This window comes from Cervus canadensis, chromosome 6, assembly GCF_019320065.1.
Source record: "Cervus canadensis isolate Bull #8, Minnesota chromosome 6, ASM1932006v1, whole genome shotgun sequence".
NCBI lineage: Eukaryota > Metazoa > Chordata > Mammalia > Artiodactyla > Cervidae > Cervus > Cervus canadensis.
Genome location: NC_057391.1, coordinates 55039081 through 55058269, shown reverse-complemented (window position 1 = coordinate 55058269; position 19189 = coordinate 55039081). Strand labels below are relative to the sequence as shown.

Sequence of the window (19189 nt, the reverse complement as noted above, 5' to 3'; positions counted from 1 at the left end):
TAAGTACTTAGTATTCCTATATCTGAATGTACACTTGTTGGATCAGAGGTAAGAGAGGAATAAATTGAGAAATTCGGAAAGGATAGTCTTCAATTTAACTTTTTCCACAGACAAGTCACATGTAGATAAACAAGAGTTAATTGAATGTAGTTTGTTGGAAAAGTCAAATGCTGAATTTGTAAGCATTTCTCCAAGGGTATGGATGTTGTAGTCCCCACCCTACCAAAAAGTAAATGAAAACCATTTTATTCATGCTAGGAGATATGTTTGATCTGAGGTATGCAGATGTTGGCCTGGCCTTTGTAATCAAATTGAATGCTTCTGCCCCAGATGTTAAAAAGCTCCCAGTTCAGTGTAGGACAGAAAGGAGCTGGGCCGAGTTTTGCTGGTGGCTTGTCTATTTCAAAGCATGTTTTGTGGAATTGAGTCTTTAGGGCTGCAGTTTCCTGTACAAACTCTTGGCCTCTATTTTCTCTTGCAGCCTGGTGTCTGGTTTGGATCTGGTCAGATGAACCGTGTCTCCTGGCTAGCTGACAACCCACAGGAGGTAAGCCTATAAAATGGCACAGGCCATGGTTGTTCATGTGAGGAGGACCACCTGGCAAAGATGGGTGGTTCCCATGTGGAATACTGTCGAGCAGTGCTCTGGGGCAGGGACTGACCAAACTTCTTTAGTGCTCGAGGCACTTGTCTGAATTTCTTGGGATGAAAATCATTTCCAGCTGGTCGCTGGTCTTGTCTGGATGCAAAGATAAGTCATTTTTCTTCTGCATCTTCTCAACGCACAGACCTTGCGAAGTCTGCACGTGGAAGCGTCTCAGAAGGGTGACCAGGATGACCTTCATCATCACCATGGCGATGTACTTTCCCGCACAGGCCCGGGGCCCAAAGCCAAATGGCTGAAAGTACCTGTAAGGAACCTGGGAAAGAGATCAGACAATTAGCCAGAGTAGTAAAGGCTAGAGTCATGCATTTCTGTTTGATTCACCCTGAAAACACAGTCAGTCAGAATGCTCGGTTTTAGTGATTTGGCCATACTGCTTCCTCACAGACAGGGATGACTCTGATTCAGATAAGACTCTTTCTCCTTCCAGTTTGATTCACCCTTTGTGATACAGACACAACCTCAATAATTCCCAGCTACATTTTCATGTAAAGTACTCAGCTAGCTCTGTGGGAAGGCCACATCTTTACTGCTGTTCTGCCAGTCACTGAGACAAAGACTGTTGTTGTCCCAGGTCATATAACCTGATGACAAAGACAAATTTAGGCAAAAGTGTGGATTCCTGTCCTATTAATGCCAAGAATCTAAATATTTTTTGTTATACAAATATTTAAAGAGACACATCTCTCTGTCTTGTCCCCATTTGGGTTCAGTGTCTGGCACCTAATAGATGCTTAGTTATTTTAGACCAATTGGCAACATGGCATGGGTTGCTTATATAGAGGCAGAATGAATTAGAGAACTGGTTTAATTTAGATCATATCTCTTCTCCACATGGCAATGGAAAAGTGGCACAGAGGGAACTACATGGATAATTCAGATTTTTAAAAAAATTTCCTAGAATTTGACATAACGGAGGTAGAATCTCTAGTACACCTCAATTAAGAACAAGGTGGGAGTTCTTCTAATTACTAAGTCATGTTTAGAATAGAGACTAGTAATTGTGGGGCCATTTGGAGAACCAAAGGCAGACTGAAAAAACAAATCATTTCTTCTCATTTGATTTCCATCTAATCATCATACATGATGCTATAGCTGAATCTACATGATGACAAGGTGATAAGTTTAAATGGAAAAGTGGGTTGGTTAAACAAACTTCATCTCATTTTAGGCAAATTAAGGGCCTGAATTGTGCACACTTGATCTCTCATGTGCCCTCTATGAAGACATTTCCAAGAGCTGGAGAGCCAGCTTCCTTGGCTTGAGGACAGAACTGATGGGCATGTTCTAGCCGGGGGAATTGTGTTCTCTCCTGATGATGCTGGAAGGGATGAGTAAATAGATTGAAATGTACGAACACAAATACAGAGGGGATTTAACAGTTGATTCTTTCAAGGGTGGCACACTCAGTTTTAAGGAAGGACTCTTACATTCTTGGCAAAATTTTCAAGAGTAAATTCATTAGGCTTTGGGAAAAACTCGAGTCTATGCATTCTTCCAAGGTTCAGGATAATATTAGTCCCCTTTTTCACCGGGTAGCCATCGATGACGTCATCCTCTAAGGCTTTGCGCATGACGTGGTTCACGACAGGCTGGTATCGCATGCTCTCATTAATAAAGTTTTCTACCACTTTTAGCTTTTGCATATCATCAATCCTTATGTCTCTTTCACCTGTAGAATATGATAAAAAAGACACAACTCATGTTAGTTTCAATATATGGTCAGTGTTTAAAATCATACATTTTCCACAGAACAGTTTCCTCTTAGTTGAAAACATGTATATCTACAATTCTAATGTAAGCCAGTAATTGGAGTAAAATACTTTGTGCTTGTTCTGTAGAATGTCTAATGAAAATTTTGATTTCAATTTTCTTATCTGAACACCTAGGGGTTTCATAGTTAAGTCTACATTTCTAGAAAATTAAAAAAGACAAAAACAAAAAAACATTGGATCCACATCCCCACATGGCTGCAGTTGGCTGAGGCTGAGTGTCTGAGGAGTCCTATAGAGAAACTCCTCTCTGCAGCATCATGTAGACCTACCCAGTCTACTTCAAACATTTATCTGCCACTTCTGTGGTTCTTGAGTTTGGTTCCCTACTCTAAATTCTAGAAGATGTTAATTTCTCTAGTCAAACTGAGATGGTAATGTTAATCACGTTGAAGGAAATGTTCTCTTCTGGTATCCTGTGCAGTCATCTGTCAGAAAATATCTTTGATCATCCCTCCTCCCCATCTCATCCAGGACAACCTGGTGTGGTAGGGTGCCAAGAACTCCCCACCACACAAAAGGGGATCCTGAGATAAGCCCTAGGTGAGTTGGGGACTGATGGACACCTCTACGATCTCAGCATGGCCCAACACTGGTCAGACAGGCTCAGATCACTCTCAGAATTGGCAAAACTTGAAAGCATTCTCAAATGGGGTATCACTTCCGTAGAATGAAAATCAACCCAGAGTCCCAAGGCAGGTCTGTCTCCTGTATAACTATGCTATCCAGGAGAGGTCTTACTTGGTCAGAGAACTCTTCTGACCCAGCCCTTCATGTACTGCTCTTTGTACACTTCAGAGTCTAATGGGTGTGTCTCTCTGGGGTGGGGAGGTAGAGGGCAGATGATGGGGAAGGTAATCCAAGTCGTTTCCTAGGAAGTAGTGACCAGGTGTGTGGATCTAGAGGGAGCACGTGTACATGCACTAGTGTTTGTCCCAGTGTTTTGTTTCAAGAGGACTGTTTTGTCAGGGAGACATTGTGGAGCACAAGCCCTTTTCACCTCTCAAGGAGATTATATTACAGGCTTATGATCTCGAGCAGTTTCCCCCTTGTTGTCTGCAGTCTGCCATTCTATGGCTCTCCTTCTCACTCCAGTGAGCCTGCTTGTTGAGTTCTCTTTTTCTCAGGAGACTGAGAGCCCCAGGACTGCAGAGATGGACCTGGCTTGTTCACCAGGTGCCCCTGCACCTGGCACAGAACCCATAACCTGAAATGGGTGCTCGAGAAAACATTCCAGAACTGAAGCCTGGGGGTTATTGTGGTTCCTCGCTATCTACATTCCCAGGCAGCTTTTCCTCCTGCAGCAACACGTCTGCAGAAACCTTCTTTCACATATTTAATACTTGTATGAAATTTCACCTGATTGTCAACTATTTCAAGCAGCACTCAATTGTTTTAAAGGTAAATGAGATAAAATTTTTTTAAAATGTATTGCCTTTCATCAATGAAACAGGTTGTTTCACAGAGATTCTTTAAAGTCAACAAAGAAAAGTCTATCATTACAGATATCTCTTCACATGTGTCTGAAATGTACTCCTAAAGAAATTACTTATGTGAAGCACATTCCAAATAGACCATTTCGTTTTCTCCCAGAAAGCAATTCTGACTTTTGAGTGTAGCAGTATTTCTAGGGGAGGGTGGGGATATCAGGAGCAGTGGCAGAATGATGTGAAGCAGAGGCAGAGCAGGAGGAGATGGAGTTGGGAAGAGCTGAGCAGGGGCCTGGGGGATCCCCTGCAGAGGAGGAGAGGGTAGGGGGAGGAAGGACCTGGAAGTCCAGGACTGGGGGGCAGGGAAACGGATTGCTCCCCTGCCTTTGCTATCACCCTCTCTCCTCCCTCTGCTCCCAACTGGAAGAAAGGACTGCTTGAAACCCAGAAACACTGCCTTAAATGATAGCCATCTCCCTGAGTGGACCTTCAAAAGCCTTTGGTACAAATCCTTGTGGATGATCTCATGTGTTTTAAACACAGACATATGAAACCACATGTATGTGCTTATGTGGCCCTTTGAAAAGACCTTGAAGAAGACACAAAATAATAACAGTGATTCCCTCTGGGAATTGAGATGAGGCTGAGGAGAAGAGTGGTTGGGTTCAGGTGACAGTATTTTCTGCTTTATACATCTCTCCATTATTTGGATTTTTTCAATGAGTATGTGCTATTTTAAAATTAGGAAAACACAGGAAGAACTATCATTTCAACCTGTCTGGCATAATGAAAATATGACACAATGACTTGCCTTATTGTTCTCTGAGCAGATTGTAACAGAGTTTTTGACATAAAAATTTTAGGACATAGAAGCTCATATCAAGAAATTGTTTTCTGAGCTCTATTGTTTGTTTGATAAATTCTTACCAACAACAGCCTGGATTTCCCTCATTATTGCCTCTTCAACCTGGGGATGCTTTGCAATGAAACACAGCATGAAGAACACAGAAACAGACATGGTGTCTGGTGCTGCGATCAGCATTTCCAATATGCACTGGTTTACATTCTCTCTTGTAAGTTCACCACGTTTCTGAAGAATGGGAAGGGAGAGAAATATTGGGAAAGTGAGCAAGGTTCAGAACAGGAAGGGAGGTAGCACTCAAGAATCAATTACCTCAACAAAATGAAATTGTAGGAATTACAAGTCTCTGGAATTGACAATGGACACTTTTATTAATAATCTTCAGCTCAAAGCCAAACAATTTAGACATTTATCTATGTATTTAATGTCTTTGCACTCCCTGGTTTTCATGTTTTGTATTGTACAGACACAGAGATGTTTAAATCCTAAGGGTCAGTCCAATCAGATTGTCTAATACTGGGCTATTTAGTTTGGGTATTATATAAACACTAAAGCAAACATTTAAAAGCAGAAACATGCAACAATTAACAAGTGGGAATTTTTAGACACCTATACACAATCATACGTGCTTCCCAGGTGGCTCCGTGGTAAGGAACCTGTCGTAATGCAGGAGAGCTGGGTTCAATCCCTGGGTCAGGAAGATCCTCTGGAGGAGCAAATGACAACCCCCTCCAGTATTCTTGCCTGGAGAATCCCATGGATAGAGGAACCTGGTGGGCTACAGTCCATAGGGTTGCAAAGAGTCGGACATGACTGAACGACTGAGCATGCTTGCATACAGTCATACACATATGTTGTGTAGGAATTATGGTTAGTGTAGGTCTGTACCTCAGCAAAAATCAACTCAGTGGCGAAATCTATGCAGTCTTCCAGCTTCTCTGCTGTTGAAATCCTGTGTCTTTTTTCTTCTATGAGAATTTCCATGGCATCTTTCAAGTCCTTGCTGGAAATAAAAGTGAAAATATAATCTACCTGTACTCAGTTAAGATACCAAAAAATGGGTTTATTTGCCATTTGTTTAAATAAAATGAAATGCTGTAGATGAAGCTATTAGTGTTCATGAATAACCAAATTTATACTTAATTATTTGCAAATATCCTTAAATTATGTATACATTACAATTCATATTAAGGAACCAGAATTAGCCACATATCTAGCTACTGGTAGCAAAGTCAAGGCTATAAACTATAGTTAAATGTTGAGAACTGTTACCAAAAGGCTAAATCCAATATATTTTTTTAAGTATTGGCATGATAGAGACAATACATGCGGGCTTTCTCACTTGCATGTGGAATCTTTCTCACTTATATGTGGAATCTTTTTATTTTAATTCTATTTATTCATCTTGGCTGTGCTAGGTCTTCGTTGCTGCCTGGGCTTTTCTCAATTTGCAGTGAGTGGGGGCTACTTTCTAGTCGCAGTGCAGGCTTCTCATTGTGACGGCTTCTCTTGTGGCAGAGCCTCTGGGGCACGCAGGCTTCAGTGTTTGCAGCTCTTGGACTCAGTAGTTTTGGCTCCCAGGCTCTAGCGCACAGGCTCAATGGTTGTGGCCCACAGGCTTAGTTGCTCTGGCTCATTCTGGACCGGAATCAAACCTGTGCTCCTGCATTGGCAGGCAGATTCTTTATGACTGAGCCACCAGGGAAGCTTCGTGTGAAATCTTTTTAAAAGAGGGAGTTCGTAGACACATAGAGCAGATGTCATACCAAGTCATGAAGTTGAGGGTGGGAGCAAACTGGTGGTGGTGATTATCAAAAGATACAAACTTTGGGTTATCATAAGTCACTGAGATGTCATGAACAGTATGTGTTCATATTACTGTGTTGGATATTTGTGAGTTGCTAAGAGGGATCTTTAAAGTTCTCATCACAAGAAAAATTTTGTAACTGTGTATGGTGACAGATCCTAGACTTATGAGGATGATAATTTTGCCAAATATACAAATATTGAATCATTATGTGTATAACTGAAACATAATTTTATATGTTATTGATATCTTAACAAAAAAACCCCGAATATTGGCATATTGCAAGGGCATATGGGGAAGAAGACTAAAACATTTCTCTAGGTCTTTACTGCTCTCGGTCATAGGAGATATTACCTAGTTCTCTATCCATTAGCAGATTTTATATATCGAGAAAATGTTGCTGAGCTAATTTTAAAGAAAACAAAGAGGAACTGTTATACAGTCTCATGTGAAAAGTTACTGTGAGCCTGCTGACAATAGTGAAGATAAAATAATGACCAAATGTAGCTGCAGACCAGTATGACTCTTTCGGTTCAGTTCAGTTCAGTCGCTCAGTCGTGTCCGACTCTATGCGACCCCATGAATCACAGCACGCCAGGCCTCCCTGTCCGTCACCAACTCCCGGAGTGTACTCAAACTCATGCCCATCGAGTCTGTGATGCCATCCAGCCATCTCATCGTCTGTCGTCCCCTTCTCCTCCTGCCCCCAATCCCTCCCAGCAGCAGGATCTTTTTCCAATGAGTCAACTCTTCGTATGAGGTGGCCAAAGTATTGGAGTTTCAGCTTCAGCATCAGTCCTTCCCATGAACACCCAGGACTGATCTCCTTTAGGACTGACTGGTTGGATCTCCCTGCAGTCCAAGGACTCTCAAGAGTCTTCTCCAACACCACAGTTCAAAAACATCAATTCTTCAGCACTCAGCTTTCTTCACAGTCCAACTCTCACATCCATACATGACCACTGGAAAAACCATAGCCTTGACTAGACGGACCTTTGTTGGCAAAGTAATGTCTCTGCTTTACTCTGTATGACTCTTTAGGCCACCACAAAATCTGACCAGAGTGAAGAGATGAATAATTGACCTTATTGATTCAAGTCACACTAAGTTCTGGTTGAGACAAAGAGAAGTGTTTAAGGGACCATGTGTCCAAATCATCCACCTGATACTCATCAACCAGTTGAGAACATGCAAGAGCAACATGAAGTTGACTTCCTCCTTGGAGACTAATATTATTGAATTTCAAAATGTGCAAATGGATGAAGTTAGCTCTTCAACCAAGTTTGGGAACTTGAAGAGTTGGAGAATTTAAGACACTCTGGACATCTGAGTAAGATATGAACGGAGATATGAAGAGAGCTAACATGTGTTTTGTCTCCTATGTGTCATGCTCTGTGCTGATTGCCCTACATAGAGGATCTCATTAACCTATATCCCACCCTGGAAAGTAAGTTATATTTTATTTTAAAGAACTTCCCAAGACCATTTGGTTAGTAAGTGGTAGAGACAGGATACAAATCAGGTCTGTCTACCTCTAAATTCCCTGGGTTTTCCATTGGTGGTTAGAGGTGGCATGTTTAGTGGCTGGCAACTTACACACTGGAGCTTCCCTGTGGTGGCTCAATGGTAAAGAATCTGCCTGCGAAGCAGGAGATATAGGTTTGATCCCTGGGTCAGGAAGATCCCCTGGAGTAGGAAATGGAAACTCACTCCAGTATTCTTGCCTGGGAAATCCCATGGACAGAGGATCCTGGTGGGCTATAATCCATGGGGTTGCAAAAGAGTTGGACATGACTTAGTGACTAAACAACAACAACACTTGCACCCTGAAAACCCAATGATTATCCAGTAGTCCACTGGGCGTTTGTCCAGTCTTCTGCTAGACTAGTGTGAGACCAAGGCAAAGCCATTTAACGACTATTTTAGGATCCCCCAAGACATAAGATGTATAATTAAACAAACAAACAAACAAAGCACACCTTATAAAAGTTCATCATGAAAAAATTATTTTGTGACTACTGTCAGTTCTTACAAGTTGAATTAAGTTAAATTGTTTCAATGGAACACAATAAATGTTTTCATGTTTCCATTTTTCTAGACATGCAAAGAAAATTTTGACAGATAATAACAATAGGTTCAGCCAACCCTTTTGTCTTCAACTCAAAACACACTTCAGTGTCAAATCTAGTTGTAGATTTGGGGTTCTTAGCTTCCTAAACGAAAAACATCCCTGGGCCAAAGGCTGCCTTTCCCCTGTGGTCTGGCCACATGTGCCCAAAGCGCTGTAAGAAGTGCTTCACCAGCATCTTACTCAACAGCTCCCTGTGGTTCTGGGGACGAGAAAGCTTGCCAGAGAGGCCAGAAACATCTGAGACACACACAAATCAGTCTCGTCAATAATAATTCCAAAATGTGTTACTTACACAGACTTTTCATACTTTCTGCACAGCCAAGATATCTTAAAGAAGATGTCTGGTTTGAGAAGGAGAGCTTGCCATGCATCAAAATACCCCTGGATTTTAACCACGATGGCACTTTCTGGAAAACATCAGAGCAGATGAGCAAAAATGTGAGTCCAAGAAGGGTATGCCAATGAAAGAAGATCCCCTATAGGCTCTCCTAGCATCTTGGACTCTAAGCAGGACAAGGTTCTGTCTTCAGTGGGTGTTACAGACACATGAATGTCACCAAACAAATCAACACTAATTCATTCTACTTTAGCACCTAAATGGCCAAGTTAACCAGAGATTTGGTAGTTTTCATGTTTATGGTAGAGACCCAGCTTAGAATCTCACATGCTTCTCCTTGGCTGAGCCTCCAGCATCTTCTGTTTTCCTGATCATGGGAAATAAAAGGTAATTAATGTTGTTATGACCTCAATCTGGCACCAAAGGCAAAAAGCCTTACCATTCTTCTGTTTATATTTCAGTTCAGAGTGTAGAATTCATCTTGTAGTTTTCAGTGCCTTATCCTAAGTCTCCTGAACAGTCAGTTATTAATTGATTTTCTTGAATTACGTTGAATACTAGAGAAAAGAAGAACACTGCTTTTCTCAAATTATACACAAGGGAATGGAAGAGACCAGTATTTTCAACTGCTAAACACCGGGCACAGGGTAAGGTGCTTTAGAAAGAAACTTCATTTCATCCTTACAGTCTTGCGAAGGGAGTAAGAGTGTCCTCGTTGTGCAGATGCAGAAGCTGCAGTTCATAGAATTGAGGAAGTTTGTCCAACACCATACAGCCAGTGTGGTTGGCAGCCCCTAGGCTGCAGCCCAGTCCTATCTGACCTCAGGGCCGTGTCCTTTCCTCTTTGGTGCACCATGGCCCCCAGGCTCACTGAGAGTTTAACAAGGACCCAGTGAGCAGGTGGAAATACACAGAACTCTGTATGGATTATGCAGGTTCTTAGTAACAAAGTCTGCATCCATAAATTAACATAGAGTTGTACAATGCACTTTTCTTTACCCCTCCTAAGATTCAAGGCTGTTTGGGAATCAAGGAGAAGGGACTTCTAAAATAGGTACCTGTCAATCCTTAGGAGTGTGTGTGGAACAGGCAAATAGGGCTTTTAGAGTGCCTGTCTGAAAGGAGTTCAGACAAGAGGCTGTGACTAAGGTCCTCAGAGTGAATGAGACGCCCATCCTGATGTCAATCAGACTGTTATGTCCTCTTGAAAGAAATAATTAAAGAGAGGGGAGAGGAGGCGAGGAGAGTGGAAAAAAGGAGGGGAGGGCTTATCATTTGTTTGCTTGTCCAAATGTGGTCAGTCAGGGAGCAGGTATGATAGCTCAGTTGGTGTGGGCAAGAGTGAAAATCATGCCTTGTTCTTATTCCTGTGATGTTCTTCCCTCAGATCTGCAGAGGGTTCAGGGCTACACTTCATCTGGGGCTTTGTTCAGATGTCTAATCCACATCAGAGGATCAGAGGCCTTCCTGATCACCCCTTCTCTCCACAATAGTTTTGGCTTCTCTCCAATTGCCTCCCTTCACTTTCTAGCCCTTTGCCCTACTTTTTTTGTTCCCAAGGCACTTATTATTGCCTAAAGTATTGCTAGATAGTAACTTGTTTACTGTGCATATGTCCACTGGGATGTAAACTCTTTGAAGGCAAGGACTTTATCTAGTTCATTGCTGTAACCCCAGAACCTAAACCTTCCATAAAATAGGCAATCAATAAATATTAGTTGAATGAATGTATGAATCAATAAAGACTGTTAGAAATCAAATCAGGAGAAATTTCTTTAAGCTGCCAATAGCAGAATGGAATGAATCCACATGATTAATGTTTGGTTTTTTGTTGGTGGTAGAGTTAAATGGATGTGTTTAATATTTGTTTCTATAATATAATGAGGAAAGCATCTTCTTGAGTGAGAAATCTTGCCAGGATTGTTATAAATGCTAAATCACAAGCTTTATGTGAAGCAATTTTTTATACTACTTGGCACATTGTAGATCCTAAATTTATGGGAGTTATCATCATCATTTTCAACAGCATCAGCTTGAAGTTTTCATACTTAGTGGCTTTGAGGGAGAGGTATATGCATATATTTATGTGTGTGTGTTTGTATATATACATAGAAAGTTAAATAGATTGAATGTGGCTATGGGTTTGTATGTGTGTGTGTGTATGCATATATCATGTGCAAAAGAATGGTTGGTAATGGTTGAATACATAGGTTTGGTGGTAGGATATATTTATGACCAAATGAAATGATCACATCTATTAAGTTTCAGCTGTGGGTAGAATTATCCTATTTCCTAGAGCAATGAGCAGAGATGCAAAAGAAATAGAAGATGGCTCTTGCTATGAATATTTAAGAGCTTATAAATGAAGAATGCAGACATACCAGGAAAACACTTTAGGAATTCTTAGAAAGATTTAAAGAAGAACAGAGTACAAAAGAGCGTATCTTTCCATAAGTTCATTACCCTTCTCATGCCCTGTTTAGTAAAGGGCTGAATGTCAAGTCATGAGAATGAAACTTTCAGTACCATCCAAGGGGATCCCCAGGAAGAGCATGTTAGAGGTGTCCAGAATGATGCGCCGCATGAGGGTCAACACGTCCACATAGCCCAAGTCGTTGCGGACCTCCTCCAACCTGTCCAGATGCTTAGTGATGGAATCAGCACAGATGGTCACCATGCGCACCAGGCCAGGGCCGGACAAAGCTGAAGGGGACAACATCAGAGTGAGCTACCTCCAACTCCAGGACACATAAGCAATCAGGCAATTTTGGCTTTTTATGTTTGAAGCTTAACTGACCACAAATTTTTCTTCAGTAAGTGGGTGGAAATTTTCATTTTCTTCTTCATACTTTTTCTGTATTTTCCTAATTTTCTACAGCAGGTCATCCCATTTATGGTTAAAAATGAAAAAATAAGTATTTTTAAAACAGACTATTCAAAATTATACTTTTATTCATATGATAAATCATTTGTGAGATTGCAAATGAAATATGTAATACTTGGGATTATAAATCACAAATCTGTGATTTTCCATGTTTATTATATACCCTTCTAAAGAAGATTTGGATTTGGTAGTAGGATATTTTATGTTTCATAGGGTGGCAGAATATTGCTACTGAACTATTCAAATTGGATCTTACTGGTTTGATCTAAGGTGCTTACTGTTTAATTATAGGTTATACATGTAAAATGCTAATTTTCTAAATTACCAAATGTTTTGTTGTTGTTTAGTCACTAGGTCATGTCCGACTCTTTGCAACACCATGGACTGTTGCCAATCAGGCTCCTCTGTCCCAGGCAAGAATATTGGAGTGGGTTGCCATTTCCTTCTCCAAGGATCTTCCTGACCGAGGGGTCGAACCTGTGTCTCCTGCTTGGCAGGTGGATTCTTTACCACTGAGTCAATTGGGAAGCGCTTACCAACTATAACCTTCTCTTAATCTTAGTTTCTCTTCAAAGTACAATCATTTATTTTACTCAATCAGTGTCATAACAACAAAACAAATCCTTGTTTGAGCAGTCTTTCTCATAGAACTGGGCACTCTTTCAGGGCAATGATAACCTATTAGCTTTGTACTTCAAGTCCATAGTAACATGGTGGCTCTCCAAATGTATTTGTCAAATAGAGGAATGAATGAAACCTGGTAGAGTTAACTAGCTCTGTTCGCTCCCTTTGCTCTGCTCCTGACTGTCATAGCAGCTACTGGGTCATGATGGCAGATGGTCTAACTTGAGAGTTTAACTCTTAAAATTATTTCTCCCCTTGTTCCAAGTTTCTTTGCATTTTCTTAGGAGTAATTGCTTTTTTATGTCTTTTGTTATTCAGATTTGCTGTTAGATTCAAAGTGCTCAAACAAAGCCAATCAGCTGTGCTGCAGAGCCCTTGAAGACACACTTTACAAAGAAGGAAGAGATCTGTAAGTGGTTCTAGACTCTAAGCATGTCCACCCAGGTATGAAAAAGAAGCTTGGGTTGGCAGCATACTTCCTGACTTAAGGAAGGAGTTGGAGATATGGAAGGTGGGGATGCTGTTTTCTGGGTGACTGTCACATCCGCAAGTGGGACAACTAATTCCTTCATGAATCAATCCTTTGCATGAAAGGATTGACCTTGAATATCAGTCCCAGGCTGATGTCTGATTTTCCTTTAAGTTCAAGAGTTTGAAGCCACATTTCAGACGTATAAACAGAATGTAATATCACTGATAGGGCCATGGGCCAAAGAATGTGGGCAGCCTCTAGAAGCTGGAAAAGGCAAAGAAACATTTTCTCCCTAGATCCTCCAGAAAGGAATAGAGTTTTTCCAGTATCTTGATTGGAGAAGGAAATGGCAACCCACTCCAGTATTCTTGCCTGGAGAATCCCATGGACGGAAGAGCCTGGTAGGCTACAGTCCATGGGGTCGCTAAGAGCTGGACATGACTGAGTGACTTCACTTTCACTTTTCACTTTCTTGCATTGGAGAAGGAAATGGCAACCCACTCCAGTATTCTTGCCTAGAGAATCCCAGGGACAGAGGAGCCTGGTGGGCTGCCGTTTATGGCATCGCACAGAGTCGGACGACTGAAGTGACTTAGGAGCAGCAGCAGCAGCAGCAGCAGCAGAATCTTGATTATTGCCCTGTGAGACCCACATCAGACTTTTGACCCATAAAACTATAAGAAAGACTTCAATTCCAGTGGCAGATGGTAAAGAGGGAAATCGCTAGATAAGGATGTTTGGGATCTAGTTTTTGCTATTCCATATCTGGCGATGTTGCCTTGGGGAAAAGTCATAAGCTCTCTAGAAATGTATTTACTTAAGTAAAAAACCTAGAGCCTGGAAGAAATGACATATATAGCCATTCACAGTTTTGAAATTATCTAAGTTATTTGCAAACTGTTTTCTGTGAAAACATGTGGGATGTCAACCAATGGTTCAGCAAACATGTTGGCTGTGCTAAATATCTGACACACTCAATTCTTAATTGAAGTGACATTAAGTATATAGAGAGCCAATTCTTTTTTAAATCCATGAGAGGGATGTAGAAACAGGAAGAACCAGATCAAAGTGGTTAAATATGTAGGCTCTGGGGTTGTCTTCTGTGCTACCATTTACTAATGGTGGAAATTGGGCAAGGCAGTTAACCTCTTTATGCCTCAGTTTTCTCATTTGCAAAATGTAGGTGATATTATTATTGTTTACTACATGGAGTTACTGTGGAATTAAGAATTAAGTGTTTAAAATAGCACCTACTATATAATGCATATGTAATGAATGTTAGCTGTAACCATTTTAAAACTGTGAAGCAGCAGAAGTTGAAAATGATTTCAAAACAGACATGCTCATAGACAAAGCAGCAGAATGTACCCGGCACCTGAATACCTTTTGTAAAGAAAGGTCGAACAGCCTTCCAGAGCGCTGGGTTATTGTTGAATATGATGCCTTTCTCGTGCATGCCGATGAACTGCAACCCCAGTTTGCTGCCAAACCGGGATATGTAGTGACTGTGCTTCATTACATGGAACATACTTGAGGACCTGCAGCAAAAGCAAACCTTGGTGTTGATTTTTAAGGGTCAAGAACTCACAATGATGAGTTTGACTACCTGGTGGCTCTTGGAGCAAATGCATTTGATTGAGACAAAAATGCATTATTTCTAGTGTTCAGATTAAATACGTACTTGTGTTAGCAGAAGAACCTCCTCCTCCAGTTAAAACATTTCTACCTATTAGCTCTCTGTTTGGGCATCACTAAAGATCAACAAACAACACACGCAGAGTTATTTGTTATTTGCCCTTCTTCTCTGACACCAAGTCTCTAAAATCTTACCCACAAATGTGGTCAAAGCTGCAAGGCTGTGAGAAACTGCACCCTCCACACCACCATGTTTCCAAGAGCCTCCAGCCCTGGAGCAGCCCCACTCCAGATGGTGCCCTTCTCTCCCCTCCCCGCCACCCCCCACAGAAGTGAATCTCAGAATTGGAAGAAGCTGGAATATTTGAAGTCTCATCTCGTTAGTCTGAATGCAGCAGTTCTGCCTTGTACCACCTATTCCCCAGAGTCTCTAATCAGGCCTGGCCCCTCCAGGGGTATCATTCTGGGACTGAAGGATATACCTGGGGACCTCTGCCTTGAGCTTGACTGACTTGGGTGGACCTGGAAGGCTCTCTGTGGTGGTGACAGCAGTTCTTTTGAGGCTCTGCATCCATCATGAATCACCAGGGTCTAGAGGGTCACAGAGTTCTCCCAAGATGTAGGATATGTTGAGCCATTAGATAGCCCTTGATATGGCACCCCTGCGTCTTTGCCAATAGCCTAGGCTTCCTTCAACTTCCCAGTTCTTCTTCCACTACTCTGCCCTCTACCTTCGCTCCTGGACCAGTTCTTACAGCCTAGCTTCAGCTTTCAGAACAAGTAGGTAGGGAGGAGGCAGCCCCCTCCCCACAGATCTCCTCCAGGGCTTGCTTCCTACCTCCAGTCCCAGTAGAATTAGGGCATGTTAAGGCATTGAGTTTTATAGAATTTTTAAAAATTCTAGCTGAACGCATCATGGGGCCTCCACATGTGAGGAGAATATTGTCTTCATAGGACAGCGGTACAGAATTCTTTTGCAGAAAGGCTCACTTTAATGAGAAGCTCTTTTATTAAGGCTGCTTATAAGTTAGGCTATGGCATTGGAAGTATAAATCAATCATTTAAATAATTTAATAATTGAAAGGATAGGGTTTGCTATGTAATATCATGTGATCTTCAAAAGTGACAGTTTTATTACTTCTTTTCCAATTTGAATTTCTTTTGTTTCTTTTTCTTCTCTGATTGCTATGGCTAGGACTTCCAATACTATAGCAAATAAAAGTGACAAGTGTGGGCATCCTTGTCTTTTTCTTGATTTTAGAGAAAAAGCTTTCAGCTTTTTACCATTGAGTATGATGTTTGCTGTGGGTTTCATACATGGCTTTTATTATGTTGACATAGATTCCCTCTATGCCCACTTTCTGCTGAGTTTTTATTATAAATGGCTGTTAATTTTTATCAAAACGTTTTTCCGCATCTATTGAGATGATCGCATGGTTTTTACTCTTCATTGTGTTAATGTGGTATATCACACCAATTGATTTGTGAATATTGCAAAAATACACAAACAATGAAAGATCAGAAAGAGAAATTAAGGAAACACTACCATTTACAATTACATCAGTGAAAATACGATACCTAGGAATAAACTTACTTAGGGATGCAAAAGACCTCTACTCTGAAAACTAAAGACACTGATGAACTAAATTGAAGACAACACAGATGGAAAGATATACCCATGTATATCTTGTACTTGGATTGGAAGATTGAATATTGTTAAAATTATTATACTACCCAAGGCAATCTACAGATTCAATGTAATCCCTATCAAATTACCAATGACATTTTTCACAGAACTAGAACTAAAAATTTTTTAATTTGGAGACACAAAATACCTTGAGTAATTAAAGCAATCTAGTGAAAGAAAAATGGAGCTGGAGGAAGCAGGCTTCCTGACTTCAGAGTATACTACAAAGCTACAGTAGTCAAAATAGTGTGATACTGGGACAAAAGTCGTATGGATCAATGGAACAGGGGAGAAAGCTCAGAAATAAACCCACACACCTGTGGTCAATTAGCTTATGACAAAGGAGACAAGAATATACAGTGGAGGAAAGACAGTCTCTTCAATAAAGTGGTGCTGGGACAACTGGAGAGCTATATTTAGAGGAATGAATTAAAACATTCTCTATACTACATGATCGACTTCCCTGGTGGCTCAGATGGTAAAAGCTCTGCCTACAATGTGGGAGACCCAGGTTTGATCCCTGGGTTGGGAAGATCCCCTGGAGAAGGAAATGGCAACCCACTCCAGTACTCTTGCCTAGAAAATCCCATGGACAGAGAAACCTGGTAGGCTCCAATCCATGGGGTCAAAAAGAGTTGGACACGACTGAGCAACTTCACTTTCTTTCTATACTATATAAAAAATAAACTAAAATGGATTAAACACTTAAATATATGACCAGACACTATTGGTATAAAGCTCCTAGAGGGAAACATAGGAAGGTCACTCTTTGCCTTAAATCACAGTAATATCTTTTTGGATGTGTCTCCTTGAACAGTGGAAATAAAAACAAATATAAACAGGGCCTAACTGAATTTAAAACTTTTGCACAGCAGAGGAAACCATAAACAAAACAAAAAGACAAACTACCGATGAGAGAGAATATTTGCAAGTGGTGAGATCAACAAGGGATTGATTTCTAAAATACACAAACAGCTTATACAATTCAATATTAAAAAATCAAAGAGCCCAATTAAAAAATGGGCAGAAGAGGTAAATAAACATTTCTTCAAAGAAGACATACAGATGGTCAACAAGCACACGAAGAGGTGTTCAACATTGCTAATTATTAGACAAATGCAAATCAACTACCATGAGGTATCACCTCACTCCAGTCAGAATGGCTATCATGAAAAAGTCTATAAATAATAAATGCTGGAAAGTATGTGGATAAAAAGGAAACCTTCACTGTTGGTGGGAATGTATTAAATAAATTGGTGTAGCCACTATGGAAAACAATACAGAGGTTCCTTTAAAAACTAAAAATAGAGCTTCATTATGGTCAAATGATCCCATTCCTATGCATATGTCCAGAGAAAAACATAGTTCAGAAAGATAGATGCACCTCAGTTTTCACAGCAGCACTATTTACAACAGCCAAGACATGGAAGCAACCTAAATGTCCACTGTCAGGTGGGTGGATAAAGAAGATGAGGTACATACACACAATGGAATATTACTCAGCCATAAAAAAGAATGAAATAACACCATTTGCAGCAACATGGAAGGACCTATACTCCAATAGTCCAGTAGAAGCTCCAATACTTTGGCTACCTGATATAAAGAACTCACTCATTGGAAAAGATTCTGATGCTGGGAAAGATTGAGGGCAGGAGAAGGGGACGACAGAGTATGAGATGGTTGGATGCCATCACCAACTCAGTGGACATGAGTTTGAGCAAGCTCAAGGAGTGGTTATGGACAGGGAAGCCTGGCGTGCTGCAGTCCATGGGGTCACAAAGAGTCGGACACAACCGAGCAACTGAATGGAACTGGAAGAACCTAGAGATTATCATAGTAAGTAAACCAGGTAAAGAAAAATATCATGGTATCACTCGTATGTGGAATCTAAGGAAAAAAAAGGATAAAAATGAACTTATTTACAAAACAGAAAGAGACTCACACATCTAGAAAACAAACTTAAGATTACCAAAGGTGAAAGGGAGTTAAGAGGAACATATACACACTACTATATGTGAGATAGGTAACCAACAAGGACCTACTGTATAGCATAGGGAACTATCTTCAATATTTTGTAATAACATATAAGAAAAACAGGGCTTCCCTGGTGGCTCAGCGCTAAAGAATTTGCCTGCCAATGCAAGAGACCCAGATTCGATCCCTGAGTCAGGAAAATCCCCTGGAAAAGGAAATGGCAACCCACTCCAATATTCTTATCTGGGAAATCCCACAGACAGAGGAGCCTCCGGGCTACAGTCCATGGGGTCATAAAGAGTTGGACACAACTTAGTGACTGAACACCAACAAATAAGAAAACAGAATCTGAAAGAGTATATATGTGTGTGTGTGTGTATGTATGTATATATATGTGTATATATATATATATATAAAATTGAATCATTGTGCTGTATATCTGATACTAACAAAACATTGTAAAATCAACTATACTTTAATAAAAAACTTCAGGAGGACAAGATGGCAGAGGAGTAGGTGCATGTGGCATACATCTCTCTTCACGGATACATCAGGAATACGCCTTCAGACACAGAAATGCATGCAGAACACCAGCTGAGAGCAGATAAGAGTACCTGACCAGCGTAAGATAATACATAGAACCATGTAAAACTCACATCCACAGCTCAACAATAGAGAGGCTGGCCCATCAAACACCTGATGTACTGAACTACAGAGTAGGACCCCACCCAGGGTACCCCTTTAAGTGCTTGACACACCGATCTACAGAGTAGGACCCCAGCCATGTCTATGTGCCTCACGTGTGGAACAACAGAGAAGGACCCCAGGCAAGGGAACCCTCTAAGTGCCTGAATGGGCAGAGCTTTGGAGAAAGACTGGCCAAAGAGGCCTTCCGATTGCCAGATACAAG

At 40.9% G+C, this 19189-nt stretch overlaps 1 protein-coding gene across 1 annotated transcript in view; it reads right to left on the bottom strand.

The window, feature by feature from the left end:
• Positions 1 to 671: 671 nt before the first annotated feature.
• Positions 672 to 19189, bottom strand: part of LOC122443608 (aromatase) — a 47923-nt gene continuing 29405 nt past the window's right edge. Inside the window, exons 4-10 of the mRNA XM_043471993.1 lie at positions 14367 to 14521; positions 11530 to 11706; positions 8959 to 9073; positions 5617 to 5731; positions 4794 to 4956; positions 2095 to 2336; positions 672 to 920 (exon numbers count right to left, since the gene is read on the bottom strand). Coding sequence (XP_043327928.1) covers positions 672 to 920; positions 2095 to 2336; positions 4794 to 4956; positions 5617 to 5731; positions 8959 to 9073; positions 11530 to 11706; positions 14367 to 14521 — 1216 coding nt within the window. The remainder of the gene's footprint in view (positions 921 to 2094; positions 2337 to 4793; positions 4957 to 5616; positions 5732 to 8958; positions 9074 to 11529; positions 11707 to 14366; positions 14522 to 19189) is intronic.